Here is a 17,942-nt window from a genome sequence, read left to right on the forward strand (position 1 = left end):
TTTTTAATCTTTTCTCTTATTTCACCCCATTTCCACCATGAGTCACAAATGTGGCTGCGCACGGCCGCAAATTATCATTCACTTTGAAATGTTTGGTTTAGTTTGGTTAGCGATTGAAGATCATGAGACCTGCATGATACTGCAAGTCGGTTGTGTGTGTTTCTTCAATCCATTTGTGGTTTATTCATTTGGTTTATGCACGGTGAACCTTTTCATGCATGTGTCGGAGGGCTGGTGAAAGGAGCTGTCTTTCCATCATTATTCTTGTCACTGAAGTTTTTATTTTAAATTTAACAGTCACTGTTTTCTCCTCTCGGTCTCCTCAGTGACGTCAGTGACTGACATGCCGAGCTGGCATCTGCCTGGCTCCCCGGAGAGGAAACAGCTTCCTCGAGATATCATCCAAGCCCTGAGCTCTTTCCCTACACATACAACCGGCACTCCCTTCAATCAGCAGGGCTATGTACGTACAAACACACAATACTTATTGGGTCCAACGTCAGGTCCAAAATAAACACAATAGAAATGGTACACTATGATAGATTTTTGAAGACTTTTTATCATTCTTTCATATTTCTAAGAATAAAACACATAGGCATAAGAATGCAGAGTGCTTCCTTTTTTCTTTTTTTTTAACCAGTGTAATGACTCAAACTGATTGTGTGTGTATCTGTGTGTTCAGGCGAAGCTAATGTCAGAGTGCAGTGGCAGCATCGACAGCGTGAAGAGGGTCAAACTCATGCTGAACGATGAGGAGGAGCTGGAGGATGCAGGCCTGACCAGCAGCACGGCCAGCAAGCATACCAGCACGGGTACGCAGACAGAGATAACCGCAGGTGCGAGAGGTCTCACTCTGTTTGAAACATGTAACAGTAGGGATCATGCTGGAGGTCCTGAAGGCAAGTCGGAAAACACATTTTCAGAAAATCCACACACTAAAATACAGCACAAAAATTTACTAACATGGACTCAAACTCCAAATGTACCTTTGTTGATAATGGAGCAAGGAAATAGACCAGAGGCTGCCAAAGCTCTTGGGTCTGGCAGATCCACCTGAGACGTCTTTGAAAAAAAGCGGACATAAAAGGGGGATGGATAGTGGAGTACAGAAATTTTGAACAGATCCGTGTGTGTGGCAAGTAGCATTTATACACATACTCATCCCTCTTCCTTGTTTCCTCAGGTGTTATCGAGCGCTGGGAGCTGCTACAAGCACATAAAAACGCAGCGGACATCAAGCAGAACCTGGAACAGTGGCAGAAGCTTAACTCTGACCTGTCTGATGTCACTTCCTGGCTTGGCAGGGTCCTGCCAGAGCTGGAGAGGCTGAAGAGAATAGCACCGTCCACCAGCATCCGAGACATCGAGGTCAACATCAGGAAATTCAAGGTAACAACCAATCTGAGAGCAGGAGGACGTTCGCGGAAGTAAAATAGGCAAATAAAAAAGTGAAACCTTGGGATATTTTCCTAGGATGGGCATAACTGAAGTGTATACGCTGCTCAAAAAACATGAAAGGAACATTTAGAAAACAATCATGTTGGATGGCTGCATATATGGACTGACTAATGTGATAGGAACAAAAGGACGCCACATCATTTGATGGGGCCGAAAATTATAAACCTACAGAGGGGTTAATTCAAACGGACCGTGAAAATCAAAATGAAAAAATTACAAAGCACGCTAGTCCATTCTGCAGAAATTTCATTGCAGCAACTCAGAAATGCTACTCAACACTTTGCTTGGCCCCCATGTGCTTTTATGCATGCCTCATGGACGGTGTCCTGGGGGATTTCCTCCCAAATCTGGACACTCTGAGGTGTAACCTGGCAGCATTGGCTGAACCAAAACATAATGTCCAGGAGGTATTCTATTAAATTTAGGTGAGCGTCGAGGCCAGTCAGTGGTATAAATTACTTCATGCTCCAACTCCAAGGCTGGGGGAACCAAGGACTCACTGCACCAGTGTAGAGTCTGACATGGTGTTCATCCCAATACCTGGGAATCAAGGTGCTGTTGCCTGTTACAGGCAGCGTAATTTTCTTCTTGACTTCTTCAGACCATGTCACATGTGCTCAGGGTGGATCTGCTCTTGTGCGGTGCTGCTCATCTGTGAAAAGCACAGGGTGGGTTGCCAATTTTGGTATTCTATGGCAAATGCTGATGATTAGCTGATGGATTAAGGGCCTTCTATGGCTCTGTCCAGCTCTCCTAGTCTCCTGCCTGTCTCCTGGAAGCTCTTCCATACTCTTGAGACTGTGATGGGAGATACAGCAAACCTTCTGGCAATGTCACGTATTGATGTGCCGTCATAGAGGAGTTGGACTACCTGTGTAACCTCTGTAAGGTCCAGGTATCTCCTGATGCTAACAGCAATGACACTCACCTTAGCCAAATTCAAAACTACTGAAAAAACAGTCCGAAAAGATCAGAGTGCACCTTTTTTAAATTTCATTAACACCAAAGTAGCTGAAACTGATTAACAACCTCCTCTGCTACTTAACTGCCCAGATCATATCCCAAAAGTTTAACTGACTTGCTGCTGATTAGATTGAGTAGACTATATACTTCAGATCAAACCACATCTAAAGTGACATTGTTTCTCCTCCTGCTCTCCTCTTCCTTATTAAAAAAATAAATAAATAAATTAGGTAATATTTGATTTTTCCTGTGCTAACTTCAATTTTATTGGATTATAAGCTAATATTATTGAATATATAACATGTTAAAGATTTATGTTTTTTCATGATGAACTTATTGTCAATTATCTTTTAAAGAAGTGTTAATTTATTCAGCGTGGATAAAGACAAGATTAGAGGAAAAATCTTATAGATGTGTTAACAAAAAGAGCTGTTTTTGGTGAGAAATTAGGATTCCAGCAGTTGCATGGTGAGAGCTCTGCTCTTTGTTTTGTTTTTTTTCCTGATTTAGATGTTAAAAAAAATCTTCCATTTTAAATGACATTGACAAGACTGGAAATAACGTGTGAAGACTGAAAGCAGATGAGTTGTCATGTCATTTGTCCTACTGAAGAGAATGGGCTGGAGGATGTTCATTTATTTTGTATCATTTAACTCCAATTTTAGCAGGATTATATCAAATAAAACTGCATGCAGCCTTTCCTTGTGCTCACTCCATCCAACTTTACTTTTTCTTCTGATTAACAACCGTTTGGGGAAATACAAGTCACAATGCAGAATAATCAAAGTCAAATGAAAGGAATGTCAGCACAGTAGATTTTGGAACACTTCATCTGTCGTTTGTCTAAAATTAATGTTTTGGGGGGGTTTCTGCTAAGGAGATGCAGAAGATTTTCAACAGCTACAAGTGTCTGATGATCTCCATCAACCTGAGCAGCCGTCACTTCCTGCGCGACGACAGCACCGAGCTGCACGAGCAGCAGGAGGCCCTGGACTCAGCCAATCACAGCTGGACTCAGGCCTGCAGCGGCCTGGAGAGCTGGGAGAGGAGCCTGCACTCTGCTGTCATGCAGTGTCAGGTCAGACATGGAGACACCTCCTGAACGTTTACCCCATAGAGTTCAAAATAGTAGGAGTGATTCACAAAATGTGATTTGACCTGAATTGCTCTCCTGTTATTCAGGAATTTCACGAGACGCTACACTCGCTGCTGCTGTGGCTCGCTCAGGCTGAGGACAAACTCCGCACAGTGAACGTCAACGACCGCTCGCACTCTGCACTCCTGCAGCACAGAGACACGCTCACAGTGAGACAAACTATAGTCTTTTTAGTCTTGCCTTATTTTTGCACTAACATCATGTTGACTCTAATAGTCTGGATCTGACAAATATTCACTAAAATTTGTAGATATGGTTGCTGCAATTTCATAGTTGTTTTATACAGGAGACACCTATTCACCTACTCACACGCTGTCAAAACATGACATTCTTCCTGATTGGCATAATAGGTTAAATATACTTGAATGTTTTATGGAAAGCTGCAGTGATTGGTGTAAGTAACACAGAGCCTGTGGAGTCTCAGCTGATGTCTTAATACTGCCCTCTCTGTCGCCACCTGCTGCAGGCTCTGCAGGAGGAGCTGCGTGGCCGGCAACGGCGGGTTTCATCACTGCAGGCAATCTCCTCCCAACTTCTCCTGGAGGCCACTGGAGAGGACAGTGTAGAGGCCAAAGAGAAGGTCCACGTCATCAGCAACAAGCTGCATCTCCTGCTACGGCAGGTGGCTGCAGACCTGCGTACACTGCAGGGAACACTGGTAGGTCCATCTTCCTCTCAAAATCTCTGTCATGATATAAAGCAGCGGTGTCAAATAAAAGTCCTAAAGACCAGAAATGGCCTGGCAAAGAATCCAATTGGACCCACAGACACATGAAGGACTGCAGAGAGTTTGACATTTTACCTGTATTGTCATAAATTTCACTACTTTTCCTTTTCCTATTGGTTAAACCTCCCATTACCATAGAAACAAGGACAATGAAAGATTTTCTTTCACTTGTCCAGCTGTATGTGGCCCACAATGTAACTTGATATAGAGCTATAGTTTATGTGGCTGTGCAAAAACCATAAAAAAAAAATCTGTTTTTCTGTTTGTGAACATTGTTAAATGTTAAAAGTCAAATACAGTTAGGCCCATAAATATTTGGACAGAGACAAGCTTTTTGTAATATTGGCGCTGTACAATAATTAAATTTGATGCAGTTTTAAATGAAACAACTCAACAACAAAGTCTGAAGTGCAAACTTTCAGCTTTAATTCGGTGGGTTGAACAAAAAGATTAAAATGTGAGGAACTAAAGCATTTTTAACACAATCCCTTCATTTCAGCGGTTTAAAAGTAATCTGACAAATGAAATGCCTGAAAATAAATGTCCATATCTAATACTTAGTTGAAAACCCTTTGCTGGCTGTAAATAAAACTATGATCCGAAGGTGCACCTGCAGATTTTTCTGCCTTCTAGCTCATTGTTGCAGCTTTTAAACTCAGCTATGAGGATAGCACTTTATGGGTCTGCAGCTTCTAAATGATCCCTTCCAAGATGTTTCCCAGAAAAAGACTGTAATTTAGAACGATTCATGCAGGAAAAAGAGCCGGTGTTGAGTTGATCCACTTCCATTAAATTATTTTTGAGTGTAATTCAGATCATATTTTGGTGCACAGCAGTCCAGCTGTAGAGTGGGAATTTCTGGCATGTACTTGCAAGGAGCAAGGGAGAAAACAAACCACCATTCAAGGGTCAATCATTCAAATATATATAAGTCATTTATGTATTATTGGGTCTACCTTACAATATAAAGCGCCTGAGGTGACTGTTGTTGTGATTTGGCGAAATTGAATTGAAAAGTGCATGCTCTAATAGCAGTGCCTTTAAACGTGAGTTTTGCCCTCACTGAACTCTGCACTCACATCTGTTCAAACACAAATCTGGGGGAAATGCAAAAATGTGCAGCCGTTTGCTGCTCAACATTTCTCAAAGCCGATCATCTGTCAATGCTCTGAACTCGTGACTTAGAGCTGGTTTGATGAGTCTTGTCTCAATGTCTCAGGAAACCTGCTCCACCAGTTCTGAAGTAGAAAGCATTGGTCTGGGAAAGCTCAGCTCACTGCTTCTGCAACAGGTACACCTTGGTGTTTTACCTTTAATTTAGACTGTTCAGAAGCTGCATTAAAATAGAGTAAAATTGAACATGTATCTCAGAACATGATCATTTTAGCAGTGTGATATGTTAAATGCTCAGTAAATAAATAAGTAAAATTCATCCACTGAACATTCACCATATTAATAACTGTATTTTTCACTGCATACTCTCCACATTTGAACCAGTCTAGAGTACATTTGGTACACAGGAACATTTTGGTAATTTGGCCAGCAGGGGTGCCACGGACACAGCCACACACAGAGTTACTTTTTTTCTATTTTTAATCTGTTCTGAAAATGTTACTTGTAACACAAAATGTGTTACTGTGTTTAATAAGCTTGACATGCTTTTTATACATGTTAGGTTTAACATTCTTATTAATGCAAAATATCAAAATAGTAAATTTACTCAAGTGTTTAGACTGAGCAATTTTTAGCTACACTGATAACATGCACACATTCACCTGGCATGCTGGTAGTGTGGATGTTTGATTTCATCTCAAAGTACATTTGAGGCAAAAGTCTTTGTGATGTGTTACACATTAAGTCCAAATTTCCCAGTTCCCAATTAGAATTTTCACCTGGGTTTCCCCTCAACTCGGACTTCCAGCTCGGAAAGTCAGAACAGCCCAACAAACCCTGACTTTACAATGAGAGTAAACAGTAGTAAAACTGTAAAACTTGTAAACTGCACAGTCACTGTTGTGTATTTGTGACTCATTAGACACGCTGGTCACAATAAACAAAAACAAGTATTGCTCTGTTTTGCTTGTGATTAATGTTAACTTGCTAACAAGCAAAGAAAATCCTGATTTTCCTCGAGGGCGGAATATCTTTTGGAGGAATGGCATATTTCCCTCCAGCAGAATTCCAGAAACTTGTACTGACAAGCATTTATTAGATATCGTTCTCCTCCACAGCGTGTCTATTGTCCTGTCTTTCTTCCCTCACTCCAAACCGCTCGGGGCAGATGGCCCCGCCCCTGCCTGAGCCTGGCTCTGCCAGAGCTTTCTTCCTGTTAAAAGGGAGTTTTTCCTTCCTACTTTCTTGGTCATAGGGGTCATCTGATTGTAGGGTCTTACCCTACAATCACAGATACCTTGTGGCATTTCTTGTTGGGGTTTGGCACCATAAAAATAAATTAAATTGATCTCGGGAGTGGCGTTACTCCTTACCAATACTATTTAAATGCCAGTTGGACTCCACAGTGCTGGGCAGTGAGCAAAGAGCACAGAGCCTACTGAAGGTCATTTGTTGTATGTTCAGGATCACTCCTGAACTTACAACTTCCAGGGAACACAATATTCAAACTGGAACCTGTTTTTTTTTTTTTTTAACATTTATATGAGACCATAATACATTTAATCCTCTGAAACAGACTTATTGGGGGGAAAGTCAAAAATTGCTATCTGGGTTTTTTGGAGGGTTTTTTTCTAAACATATTCTGATTGCCTAGCTTTTAGGTTTAGTTAGGGTTGGGGTCTTCACCAAAGATGTCTTGGAGTTTTAAAGCAGGGGTGTCAAACATACGCCCCGTGGGATAATTTCATATGTCAGTTATCAGTGGCCCATCGGTATTTAGGACAGCAGCACTAGTGGTACATGCCAGGTACACAGACAGACTGGGAGCCCGATTTAAATGCAAGTGAGTCGGAAAAACACAAAGAAAGGAGTGAAAACATAAACTGAGCAGCATCTGGCTGCATTTCAATGATATGGGAGTCTACAAAGCAGAGTGCAGAATTTATAATAACTAAACTAGGAGCTGGATAAAGTCAGACCCGTTTTAATTTTCAGCAATTTTCGGTTGTGCAGGACAAAAGGTTTCAAACTTGTCCTTGTTTCCCCAGTGGTAGTAAATCTGTAAAAAAAAAAAAAGCTGCCTAGAAAAAGACTAAAGTTACAGTTCAGTACTGTATATTACATAAAAAAGACTATATATAAAGTGTCCTTGAAAAGCAGAGATGCTGAAATGTGTGCTTGTAACACAGAGCCATGGATCAGTGTCTAAATGAGTCTCTCAGATCTGAATGTGCGCTTGAAGCCGTTTAGAATAACTAGTTTTATGTGCTGCTCACCACAACAAACACAAGCATAAATTTTGAACTTTTTACTGCATTTTCATAAGTTTTACAGCTGTTCCTATTGATAAAAACCTCCCTTATGGCCATTCATACTACACAAAGTAATTAAGCAATAAACAATTAACGTGTTGACCCCCAGTGCCCCCCATACCAGAGGCAAGAAGGAGAAGATCTGGTTTAATGGGATGTACTGTGAGATCTGTTATTTAAATGTAGACATGTGTGGTATCGACAGAAACGTCACAATCTCAGCTAAAAGCTCACAAAACCATTTCAACAACCACTGAACCAAACACAAAGCGGCAATTGTTTAGCCCGTGGCACATACACGAACATGCTGTTGGGTGCTGAAAGCCGACATCTCTCAGATTCCAAAACTCCCTGACTCAAAAGATGTTTGGAAAAAATTGTCATGAATTTTGTCTTACCTTCACTGTTTTGCTTCCACCGCGATAAAGTCACACTTCCTGCACAGATATCTCTCCCAGTGTGCTTCGAGACCAGTTTCCTATGAAAAATCTCTATTTTCTGCAAAAATTCTGCAAAATTCACTTTCTTATTACACACCATTCTACCATTGTGTAGTGTTGTCAGCCGCTGTCCAAGTGATAAACACATGTGCTTTTTTTCTTTGATTCAGGAGGAGGCTGGTCTGCAGGCAGCTCCGGTCAGACAATCAGCAACCAAAAGGTACCTTTTTATTTAATTAGAGTCAGAGTTAAATGAACCTTAAATCAGTCTCTATTCTAAAAAAAAAATAAATTAAAAACTACAATCTTAGATCTCAAAGTGCAAAACGGCTGTTTACATTGCGGATTTGAGAATACAAAAATAAAGATGTTGTTCTTGACTTTTGTTCTGTTTGGTGAACAACATAAACATCTCTTTACCCTCTCAACATTTATCCACTTGCAGGGAGGAGAGACAGGACTCTTCCCCACAGCGACCCCTCTTCTACCGGGTTCTGCGAGCTGCTTTCCCCTTGCACCTGCTCTTCTTCATGCTCCTGGTTCTGGCCTGCCTGGTGCCTCTCTCTGAAGAGAACTACAGCTGTACACTGACCAACAACTTTGCCCGATCTTTCTACCCCATGCTGCACTACACCAACGGCCCCCCACCCACATGATCACTGCCACACTTTGTGTCCATGTTCTCCTTATAAAGGGATAGTAGAAAAAAAACAAAAAACAGCCATATATTGCAGGTAAAAATCCCAAATAGACACCGTTAACAATGTGACGGGTCATGTACCTGCTCCCTCCCATACAAAAATGAAGCACAGTTCTTCATGTCTGAAGGAATCATGTGTTCTTCACTCTAAACTTTATTGCTGTACTAAATTATTTATTTATTTATGCTCCTTAACAAGAAGCCATATTACTGCTGTGTTTAAGTTGTGATTTTTAGATTGTAGATTTGCCAGCTGATTTCCCCGCTGAAACAATTTCACACTTTTCAGATTCAGACGGTGCAAAAGGAAAAAAGGCTCCACGATTTATTTTGATATCTTCTATTTTGTATAGTGCGGTATGAGGGATTTGAGGGCGGTTATTACCAAAGCAACTGAAGAAATGTGAGGAGTACACCAGCCATTTTCTACCACTGCAGCTATTTGTACCGATTTTGTTTGTTTAGGGGGTTTCTTTAGGTTCGGGGGCACTTGTTAAAAGCACATTTTGTACAGAAAGGAAAAGACACGTGTTCTTTTTCTTATTTGGGTTTTGAAATATTTAAAATAGGAATTGTAAGAGTTTTTTTCTTGTAAATAATGGCAGGGACTCCTTAGCAGACATGCCTTTGTGTATCCAACAGAACAACCATTCTTTTAACTCATAATGTTCTTTTAATGTTATAAATGAATCTTGTATATAATGGAAAACTACTGAGAAAAAAAGGGTAAATTGTTGCTTTCAACTGTGCTATTTAGCTGGGTTGTAATTTAAAAACTCTTAAGTTGATATATTGAAAATTTGATAAACAAACTTTTAAGAGTCAGTGTGATGAATATTTTCCTATGATATACGTGTGATATTTTAGCCGATCACTCAACCTAAGAGTCACCTTGATGCAGCTGTGGTTGCTTTTTCCAGACAAAGTTGCACATTAACCAGCTAGCAGCTAACTTTGTTCACCTGCAGTTTGGCACTTTTTGCCTAAAAGAACGAGCTGTAGGTTCACAGGTAGTTGGTGGGCTAGCCAGCAATGCATATATACTTAATTCATCCTCTCAGGTGTCCCGTAGCTCAGACAGATAATTAAAATTGTTATACTAAACAATATAAATGAATATAAAAATCTAACAGCTGTAGGAACAAATTCTCTTCCAAAGGTAACTGCCATTTTTACTTCTAAAATATTAGGGAGCGGGTAAATATTATTGTCAAATTTGCTCATGACACTTTCCTCACAAAGTCGATGTGCAGCTTTACAACAACAACAGCCCCCAAAGGCTAAAAACACAATTCATCTACAGACCTGGTAGTTGACTGTGGTTTTGGCCCTATATGTGACTTTTTGTTTTATGTAACCTCACCCATGTATTATGAAAGGGAATTTTATATTTATTTTGAGCTGTATTTATCATAAATTGTACAGCTTTTTTTTTGAGGTTTTAAACTTGAGCAGGGCTATCCAACTCGACCAATGACACGAACGTCTGCAACGATCACCCGTTATTACGTACACATGAGATTTTTCTGAATTGTTTTTGTTCCAGTGCAGATGAACAGCGCGTCTCAAGAGCCACACGGCACAATTTGAGTTGAACTTGAATGTAAGAAATCGTTTGAGAGGTGAATGTAGCTGTGTCCATGCACAATCAAAGATCATTAAATGTGTGTAATTTACTGTTAAAGTTACTGATAAATGTTATAAAGAAGATTCTATGAGCAATTCAAAACTGTAGATAATTTCAGCCTCGGCACAAAAGCCTCACAGAACAGAAACAACAAAAGGTGTGTAAAGTTTGATTTATTTTGTGATCTCTTATTTATGGGATGTACTGTTTGTAATTTTGAACTGACAATAAACCATGTTTGCCACGATGTGCTGCTGCTGCTGGTTGTGAGTTCACAGAAAAGACAGGCGAAAAAATCCACAAGATCTGACATGAGTGTGTGCGGCGTGCACAGACTGCCAAGAGAAACAGCTTCAGCATCAGATTTGGGTGTGTGTTCATGTGCGCACAATCCACAAACATCAGGAAATAAAGCAGAGTGAACATATATTCGTCTATTAACAGTGGTTAAATAATCTGGCACTAAGGTTAAATTTACACTGGCACACAAGTGGCACATTTTATGACTTAGGAATGAGTACATGGTGCATTTATTTGCTTTTAGTTTGCTTTGTGTGATGGAAAATAAGCTGTTTGCAGTTTTGATATTCCAAGTAACAGGCTGTTCTCTCAAGTCTTATGTGGTTAATGAGATCATAAAGCAAAGAAGACACGCAAATGAGCCCTTAAGGGTTTATATGTACAAGAAGCTGAATAGTTTTAAAGGAAAATATCAACAGCCAACAGTTTCTCAACCTTGAAAACAGAGCGATTCTGGACTGATGCCAAAGCTCAATTTGTCTACATGAGAAGTTACAGCTAAGAACATGGATAAATCTGCAACGTGCAACAAACACATTTCTCTTTTTTTTGGTGTCTTACTGTTACGCTGCTGACATACAGTGCTAAGTCATTTAATTAAGCTTTATTTATACAGTGCCAAATGACAACAACCGTTCCCTGAAGTTGCATTATACTGTAAAGACCCTACAACCTACAACAATACAAAGACTCCCTATGGGCAAGCAGTTGGCAACAGTGGGAAGGAAAAGCTCCCAGGTTCTGACAGGAGGAGCCAACACCCATGTACCATACACATCTACATTATTTTTAATGACCAGCAGGGGGCAATCTGCCTGGCTACACAACGACTTTACATCTGTCAAGAACTGCTTACTCTGTGACTTAAATAAACACTATGGGCTCAGGCAGTAGTTTAAAATTCATAATGAAAAAGGTAGTAAATTTTCTCAATTCTGGGCATTTTTTAAAAGGAGGATTATCTAAGATATTTATGTCATTTTCATAGTTAAAACGAGTTAGACTTTTCTTATCTCCAAATTTCTTTGTTACAGACAACAATGAAAACTCTTCACTCAAGGCTTCATCATGGGGGCTCACCAACCATCGGGTGATGTCACAGTGATCAGTGTTACCATTAGCATATTAGTAAAGCCAAGATCAGTAGCTTCAAGTGTGATAAACTTCAAGTGCTGAAATCAAGTATAAAAAAAACTAAGTTTCTGTTGTTGTAAAGTAATTTAATTTTGTGCATTTTAGCTTGTACAAACATATGGCTTAGGTATGGCTTGTTTAAGGCAGTCAGGCTGTTCCGATTCTAAATCTAACAGTCTGAGAAAAAGTTGCTAAAGCTCATTATATCAGATTAGATGTATTACTATGACTAAATTGTGAAATTTTCCTTTTTTCAAATTTTGCTGGTAGCCTTTGCAGAAGGGGTCTGTGCCACTGTTTACTGTATAAATTCAGCATTAGTTTAACCAGAGAAACAGAGAACAAGTTTAACAGTCGTTTTGGTAAAAGGCCACATACTGTTGATCGAATCCACAAACAGATAAGTACAAAGACTGTAGAAAATTCCTGCGTAAACAGGCACAGATTAAAACACCAAAGTGCACAGTAATAAAAGCAGAAAAAACACAATAGGGTGACAGAGAACAGCGTCCTTTTACGTCCTTGTACGACTAACAAATCTTACAGAAATGAACGTTGACTTGTTGGCCAAGTGCACCCTTATGAGTAAGTGGAGACGGTTTGTAGATGGCTTGTTCTGGATGTTACATCAAGGTGATAAAAAGAGATACAAATACTGTTTATCAAAAAAAACGCACACAGGCTGCCGGGCAGCCAGCCAGTGATGTCCTTATGAACAGCGATGGTAGTGCACATTCACAAGAAATATTTACGCACACAAAATATACATTCGATCAAAAAAAATTTTAAAGACTACAAAAATCTTGACAAGAGAAACTTTACCTCACAACAGCGCTTTCTGTTTTGTTTTTTTATGTTTTGTTTTTTCCCCAATCTTTGGGTGATGAATATCCACTAAGGTTTAGGCTCAGTCAGTTCTGTCACTCTCAAGCTGTTTCCGTGACAACTCTATCAGGGATGACGTAGGTTGTTGGCTCCACCGATGGACCTGGACCTGCATCCCTATTATCCAGTGATAGGTGCTCGGCAGAAATGTAACTGTGAGGGAAATTATTACAGTTATTTTCCAGAGGAAGGGAATGATTTGCTATTCTTAAGCACTCTGGACATGGAATAAAGTCAAAGTTCATTTTGGGAAGTTTGAGTACTGTGCACAAGTCTTGAAATACCCCTCGTTTTTTTAGACTTTTGCTACAAAAAAATGGAAATAGAAATAGACACATGGAAAGTATAAGTTCAGCACTCACCACTCAAAATCACTGAATTTAGGTGTTCCAATTACTTCCATGGCCACAGGTGTATAAAACCATGCTTAGGGGCATGCAGACTGTTTCTGCAAACATTTGTGAAAGAATGGGTCGTTCTCGGGAGCGCAGTGAATTCCAATGGTGAAATTTCCTCCCAACTAAATAATCCACAATCAACTGTTAGTGGTGTAATAATAATAATAAAAAAAGGAAGCTATTGGGAATGACAGCAACTCAGCCATGCAGTGGTAGGCAGCCATGCAAAATCATAGAGGTCACTGCAGAGGTCACCAACTTTCTGTAGAGTCGATCACTACAGACCTCAAAACTTCTCGTGACCATGATATTAGCTCAAAAACAGAGAGCTTCATGGAAGCTCTCTGTTTCCATCCGTCAAGCAGCTGCATCCCAGCCTGACATCACGCCAGGGTGGCTGTAGCTCAGGAGGCAGAGCAGGTCATCTAATGTTGGTTCCCTCTAGACTACATGCTAAGTATCCTTGGGCAAGATATTAACCCTAAGCTGCTCTCCAATGCGTCCATCAGATTGTGAATGTTAGTTAATAAGCACTTAAAGTCATAGAAGAAAGTGCTTGTGTGAATGGGTGAATGTGGCATGTTGTATTAAGTGCTCTGAGTACTCCGGGAGAGTAGAAAGCGCTATATAAGAATCAGTCCATTACCATTTACACCATGAAGCACAATGCAAAGTTTTAGATGCAAGGGTGTGAAGCACAGCAACACTGGACTCTAGAGCAGTGGCGACATGTTCTCTGGCAATCCAATGGCCGAGTTTGGTGTGGGGTTGCTTTTCAGTCTTTAGTTCCAGTGAAAGAAACTTTTAATGCGTCAGCAGACCAAAACATTCTGGACAATTTCTTAGTCCCAACTTTGTGGGAACAGTTTGGGGATGGGCCCTACACACCAGTGCACAAAGCATAAAGAAATGTATGAGCGAGTTTGGTGTGGAAGAGCTTGACTGGCCTGCACAGTCCGGACCTCAGCGTGATATAACACCTTTTATAGTTGGGCTGGCATTATATTAAAGCCTAAGGATTAAGAAGAGGATGTCACTCAAGTTCATATGTGTTTTAAAACAACAATCCAAAGGTGAGTACATTGCAATGGATGACATCCTGTGCAATAGTGTTTATGTGCAAAAAGTTTTATTTTATTATGCTGGATGACTGTGTTCAGGTTCCAAGGCAGACAAGCAAATGCTTTGGGCAAAGTAGTGGATCAGAAGGACAGCTTTTAATGCTCAGATTCATAGGTTCATGGTGCTAAGTGGCTTAACCCGAGAAAACTAAAGCTGGGTGACTTTAACCCACATGAAAGTGATAGTGTTACAAAAGTGCACATTGGTGTTTTGGGGTTAATAACCAGAAAAACATTGCTCTGGAATAGTCAAGTTCAAGGACAGAATTGAAAATGAGAGAAGAAGCAGCCAAAGAAAGACCTTCAGAAAACCTGGAGAACTTTTGTTTGAGACAAATTTAAGAAATAACAAAAAACTCAAGCTCCTTGGAATCAAAACATGAAGAAATGAGGCTGGGTATTTTACCACAACTATGCAGACAATGTTTTTTGTACATTTTCTTGTTCTGTAACTGTTCTGTAATGTTATTTTGTACTTACTTGATGATATATGCATGTCTTTTTGGATTGTTATTATAACTTGTAGGCTTTTGTGTAACACTTGTAGGTCAAGCTGACTTGCCTTTTATTTTTCTTTTTCCTTCTGTCCATCATTACTGTGCTTCTTTCCTTTATTGCTGCATTTTTTCCTTTCTGTCTTCCTTCATAAAATCTTCTATCTCTTTCTCGACTTTTACCTTTTTCCTCATCTACCTTCCTTTTCTTCTCATTTGCCTCCTATCTTCCCTTTTTCTTGTCTTCTACTCATCCACCATCCCCCTGCCAGTAGCTTCTACCTACATTGTTTTGTTTTTTCCTTTTTCCTTCAGTTTATCCTCCCTTCTTATCCTCTGTTCCATCACCTTTCTTTGTTTCTAAACTTAACACGTCTGCTTTAAGTGCAGTAACAGAACTTACTCGTTGCTGTCCAAGTGAGACCCCGCTAAATTCTGTGATGGAGATGTAGACTGAAGGGTGAGCAGATGTCCGTCCAGGACCGGGACTTCCGCTGGAGGCACAGTGGTATTGTCAGCAGCTGTAGCCATCTGGTCCAGGCCTGGCTGCAGGTCAGACGGCGGTGGGGGGAACTGTTGCTGTTCAGAGTAAGTGTCACAGCCAGGCGAGGATGATGATGTTTGACTGCTGCTGCTGGCTGTGTTGGCATCCAGCATCTCCAGGAGGAGGTCGTACACCAGCACCGCATTCTTCCTCTTCATGGAGGACAGGTGGTCGATGCCTTTGTTACTGTAATGAGAGGGAACGTGACCATGAGCCCAAAAGAAAAGAAGAAAGGGAATTAAACAACTAAGGACCAGATCGCTCAAAGAAATGAAAAGCAGTTAGACTGTTAATATCTCAAATGAAACCTGATGTATATGGAACTCCAAAGTGTTCAAAATTAAATAAATAAATAGGACATGATGAAATAAATAACTATGTGAATAAATAAGACACAGATATGTAATGTGAGAATGGAACACATTTTGAAAAAAAAGCTCATTATTGTGAAATATATTGCATTCTGCTATATAAATTTACTTATTATTGTGAAATATTATTTCATGATCATTATTTTTCACAATAACAGAGATTATTCCTGAGGCATTTTATTTATTCCCAGCCGTTTTTAATCCAAAATGTCCTTCTTTCAAAGTCAGTCTTTATTTCAAAATCCCGTTTTTCCCAATGGCCTATTTATTTCATAATGCGACTTTTCAGCAGAATGACTTTGTCTGTCAATCAGCGTGAGTGGGCTTGACCTTTGCGCCTATTGGCTGATCGTTTACTATCGACTAGTTTTCCTGGATACCTGCTCCGCGGACGGCTGCTACACGTAGCAAAAACATGCTAGGTCAAAAGTCAGGGAGGATGGCTATGGGCTCAAAATGTGGTCATAAATATTTTGTACTTGTAAAAAAGATTTGTAGAGGAGAATAAAAGAGAGAGATTCTTGACGATTGCTCTGCTCTTGCTGAGGTTATGGTGGATTCCAAGATGATACTATCTGGTTCCTCTACCCCGCAGGACAGATTCCAGGCATCACTGTTGCTACAGGATGGGACCTCTGACCTTGCTGTTGTACTACGAGTCTGCCTAGCCTGACTTTCAGTAACAGACTGAGGTTCAGCACCACTCAATGAACTGTGAGAGGGATTGGCAGAGATTTCAGCATCCATCACCAATATATATAAAGTGGACTTACTTAGTTTCCACACTATATACTAAAATATATAGAAAATCAAAGATGTTCCTTACCTTGTGCATTTAGTGATGTGGTTTTTCATTTTATTTAAAGGAATGTTAATGTCACAATTCAGGCATTTTGTGGGGGGTCCTTGTTGCTGGAGGGTTGTCAGGCTCTACAGAGAATATGGAGATAAAAATATATATATACATTTGGTGCATACTGTGATAAAAAATATTTTGACAGTTCTGCAATCGCATTTGCCAACGTGAGAAGCAGAAACAAATTGTAAACACAAAATTACATATCTCCTTCTAAACCTTTTCTAACAATTGCTTACATACACATTAGAACCATTATTACTCATATGCAGTCATGTTTCTAACCAGCTGACAGCTAAAGTGATTTGACACATAGTCAGTGTTGGGGAGTAACGGAATACAACGTATTTAAAATACAAAATATGAGTAACTGTATTCCGTTACAGTTACCGTTTAAAAAGGTGGTATTCAGAATACAGTTACTTTGTTGAAATAAATGGATTACACGGCGGTACTTTCCTGTTTCATATTGGCGGGTCAGGACTGTTTGGGTTTTGTTTGACAGCTACGTTCTGTTGTTCCAGGCGGCAGCGTTACGGTTGCCATGGTTACAGGGTGACGCTCTCTCTCTGCGTGTTTCCTGGGTGAGAGAGCGCCTTTTTGTTGTTGTTGTTGTGCTAAGCTAATAGGCAGAATGCTACAGGTATGCTCTAAAGAATGTAGCATCATGGGCAGTGTAGTCCGTGCTGCAGGGAGAATGGACTGCCATACACGTTATGTGTCTGTGAGCGCGAGGAGGGAGAAAAAGGGAGGAAAGTACGAGCTGTCATCGAGCAAAACGGGAGCTGGAAGCATGTAAATATAATAATAACCACTGCAGCCAAGAAGAGAGCCTGACGAGCCCAGTTGTAAGTAAGCTATTAAGACTCGACTGTACACCGTGTTCGTGTTTTCCTCCGAAAACAATAAGTTCCGTTGGAGCAGCCTTTCAACGCCTCTCTCTGTCTCTCGCAAGCAAAGTTGACCCAGACAACAAAGTAAAGCTATTTTGGCTACGAGCCCGAGACAGAGACCCGACCGTATTAGCCAGAGGTCCCTTTACTACGGTTCGGAGCCCGGACCTTCAGTGAAGTAATAAATCACAGCAATAGTACATTCATCGTAGTTGTAAAAAGCATGATAACATATTAAGTAATCCAAAGTATTCAGAATACGTTACTCTCATCGAGTAACGTAACGGAATACGTTACAGAATACATTTTGGGGCATGTATTCTGTATCTGTAATGGAATACATTTTAAAAGTAACCTTCCCAACACTGCACATAGCTGAGCTTAGCTAGCCATTTGAACTAGTTTATTAATACATGCAAATAACATATTCTGACCCTAGTCATTACTCAT

At 40.2% G+C, this 17,942-nt stretch overlaps 3 protein-coding genes across 12 annotated transcripts in view; 1 reads left to right on the forward strand and 2 right to left on the reverse strand.

The window, feature by feature from the left end:
• LOC102295451 (nesprin-2) overlaps positions 1–10,743 on the forward strand; it is a 94,184-nt gene extending 83,441 nt beyond the window's left edge. For all 6 annotated transcript variants that reach the window (XM_042213086.1, XM_042213088.1, XM_042213087.1 and 3 more), the window contains 8 exons: positions 327–463; positions 683–812; positions 1,184–1,389; positions 3,299–3,499; positions 3,604–3,726; positions 4,044–4,235; positions 8,340–8,389; positions 8,615–10,743. In XM_042213086.1, the coding sequence (XP_042069020.1) occupies positions 327–463; positions 683–812; positions 1,184–1,389; positions 3,299–3,499; positions 3,604–3,726; positions 4,044–4,235; positions 8,340–8,389; positions 8,615–8,825 (1,250 nt within the window). In that variant the 3' untranslated portion in view covers positions 8,826–10,743. The remainder of the gene's footprint in view (positions 1–326; positions 464–682; positions 813–1,183; positions 1,390–3,298; positions 3,500–3,603; positions 3,727–4,043; positions 4,236–8,339; positions 8,390–8,614) is intronic.
• A 2,055-nt stretch (positions 10,744–12,798) lies between these two features.
• Positions 12,799–17,942, reverse strand: part of LOC102296173 (estrogen receptor beta) — a 61,157-nt gene continuing 56,013 nt past the window's right edge. For all 3 annotated transcript variants that reach the window (XM_005948852.3, XM_005948853.3, XM_005948854.3), the window contains exons 9-10: positions 15,232–15,558; positions 12,799–12,968 (exon numbers count right to left, since the gene is read on the reverse strand). In XM_005948852.3, the coding sequence (XP_005948914.1) occupies positions 12,857–12,968; positions 15,232–15,558 (439 nt within the window). In that variant the 3' untranslated portion in view covers positions 12,799–12,856. The remainder of the gene's footprint in view (positions 12,969–15,231; positions 15,559–17,942) is intronic.
• Positions 16,270–17,942, reverse strand: part of LOC121812047 — an 18,208-nt gene continuing 16,535 nt past the window's right edge. For 2 of the 3 annotated variants that reach the window (XM_042213093.1, XM_042213092.1), the window contains exon 4: positions 16,270–16,673. In XM_042213093.1, coding sequence (XP_042069027.1) covers positions 16,621–16,673 — 53 coding nt within the window. In that variant the 3' untranslated portion in view covers positions 16,270–16,620. The remainder of the gene's footprint in view (positions 16,674–17,942) is intronic. The other variant, XR_006052836.1, reaches the window with a different exon arrangement.

Source organism: Haplochromis burtoni, unplaced genomic scaffold (assembly GCF_018398535.1).
Source record: "Haplochromis burtoni strain Fernald_Lab_line unplaced genomic scaffold, NCSU_Asbu1 Contig_416, whole genome shotgun sequence".
Lineage (NCBI taxonomy): Eukaryota > Metazoa > Chordata > Actinopteri > Cichliformes > Cichlidae > Haplochromis > Haplochromis burtoni.